The 1,733-nt window shown below is 55.6% G+C and overlaps 1 protein-coding gene across 1 annotated transcript in view; it reads right to left on the reverse strand.

The window, feature by feature from the left end:
* LOC130587512 (zinc finger protein Eos-like) overlaps positions 1–1,596 on the reverse strand; it is an 8,595-nt gene extending 6,999 nt beyond the window's left edge. Inside the window, exon 1 of the mRNA XM_057388493.1 lies at positions 1,429–1,596. Within this exon, the coding sequence (XP_057244476.1) occupies positions 1,429–1,453 (25 nt within the window). The 5' untranslated portion in view covers positions 1,454–1,596. The remainder of the gene's footprint in view (positions 1–1,428) is intronic.
* Positions 1,597–1,733: the final 137 nt, after the last annotated feature.

The raw sequence follows: 1,733 nt of genomic DNA on the forward strand, positions 1-1,733 counted from the left end.
TTTTTTTTTTCTCGGAACAGAATTTTAAAAAAAATCCGTGCGGGAAGCAGCTGGGAATGCGATTTCCAAACTCCGGAAAAACCGGAAAAATCCTCGGAATTCCCGGGAACCGCTCCCGGGAAATCGCCCTGGGAGCGGCTCCGGCGCTTCCCAAACATCCCAAAAATTCCCCCGGGGGGAGGGGGAGGGGAGGGTTGGAATTCCCGGTGGGAAAGGTCGGGAGGGGCCGTTCCCGCTCTTTCCCAGGATCCCCCCCCCAAAAAAAAAGAATTCTGGGAGAAAATCCCGGGAAAAAAAAAACCAACCAAACCAAAACGGGAAAGGTTGGGATTTTGGAGAAAAATCCCGGGAAAAAAAATCCCGTTCCAAGGGGAATTCAGGGAGGGTCGGGACTTTCTCAGATTTTCCCTGCTGGAAAAAATTTGGGAATTCCAGAATCCCAAAATTCCCCCCAGAATTCCTAAATTCCTCCCAAAATTCCAAAATTCTCCCCCAAAATCGCCCTCAAGGGGGAAATCCTGGGAATGAAATTCCCTCTCCAAGGGGAATTCGGGGAGGTTGGGACTTTCCCACCTTTTCCCTCTGGCACTGGGAATTCCAGAATTCCTAAATCCCCTTCAGAAATCCTAAATTCCCCTTCTAGACATCTCTGGTATTCCAGGGGCTCATCCCAAATCCAGAATTCCAAATCCCAAATCCCAAATCCTAAATCCCAAACCCCAAATCCCTCCAGAACGCAGCAGCACCGACCCTTGGGAAAATCCTGGAGCCGAATCCCAACCCCGGTTCCCTCCAATCCTGGCTTTTTCCCATAATTTCCAAATCCTTAAATCCCCTTTCCAGACATCTCTGGTATTCCAGGGGCACATCCTAAACCCCAAATCCCAAATCCCTCTGGAACGGGCGGCACCAATCCTTGGGAAAATCCTGAAGCCAAATCCCAATCCCGGCTCTCTTTGATCTCACCCGGCACAGGAAATTCCAGAACCCCTAAATCCCTCCTGGAGCTGATCCCGATCCCAAATCCCTCCGGACAGGGGAAGCCAACTCTTGGGAATTTCCGGGAGCCGCATCCCGATCCCAGCTCGCTCCGGCAATTCCCGAACCCCTAAAACCCCTCCCGGAACTGATCCCGAATCCCAAATCCCTCCGGAAAGGGGCAGCACCGACCCTTTGGAATCTCCGGGAGCCTCATCCCGATCCCGATTCCATCCGATCCCGGCACCGCCAATTCCCAAATCCCTAAACCCCTCCCGGAACTGATCCCAAATCCCCCGACCCTTTGGAATCTCCGGGAGCCTCATCCCAATTCGGATCCCGTTCCCGGTTCCCTCCATTCCCGGCACCGCCAGTTCTCGAATCCCTAAACCCCTCCTGGAACTGATCCCAAACCCCAAATCCCAAACCCTAAATCCCGAATCCACCGACCCTTGGGAATCTCCGGGAGCCTCATCCCGATCCGGTTCCCGTTCCCGGTCCCTCCGTTCCCGGTTCCCGTTCCCGGTTCCCTCCGCTCCCGTCTCTCTCCGCCAATTCCAAGCCCCGGGAGCCGCTCCGGGAATCTCCGGCCGCTCCCGAAAAACCCAAATCCCCCAAATCCCGCCCCGGGGGGAGGGGCCGGAGCTTCCCCTCCCTCTCCCCTCCCTCTGTCCCGCTTTTCCCTCCTCCCCTTCCCAGCACCGGCAATTCCAGCTTCCCTCAAATCCCTTCAATCCCCTCCCGCCGCGGCCTCT

This window comes from Malurus melanocephalus, unplaced genomic scaffold (assembly GCF_030028575.1).
Source record: "Malurus melanocephalus ecotype Western Australia unplaced genomic scaffold, MMel_1.1 scaffold_2017, whole genome shotgun sequence".
NCBI lineage: Eukaryota > Metazoa > Chordata > Aves > Passeriformes > Maluridae > Malurus > Malurus melanocephalus.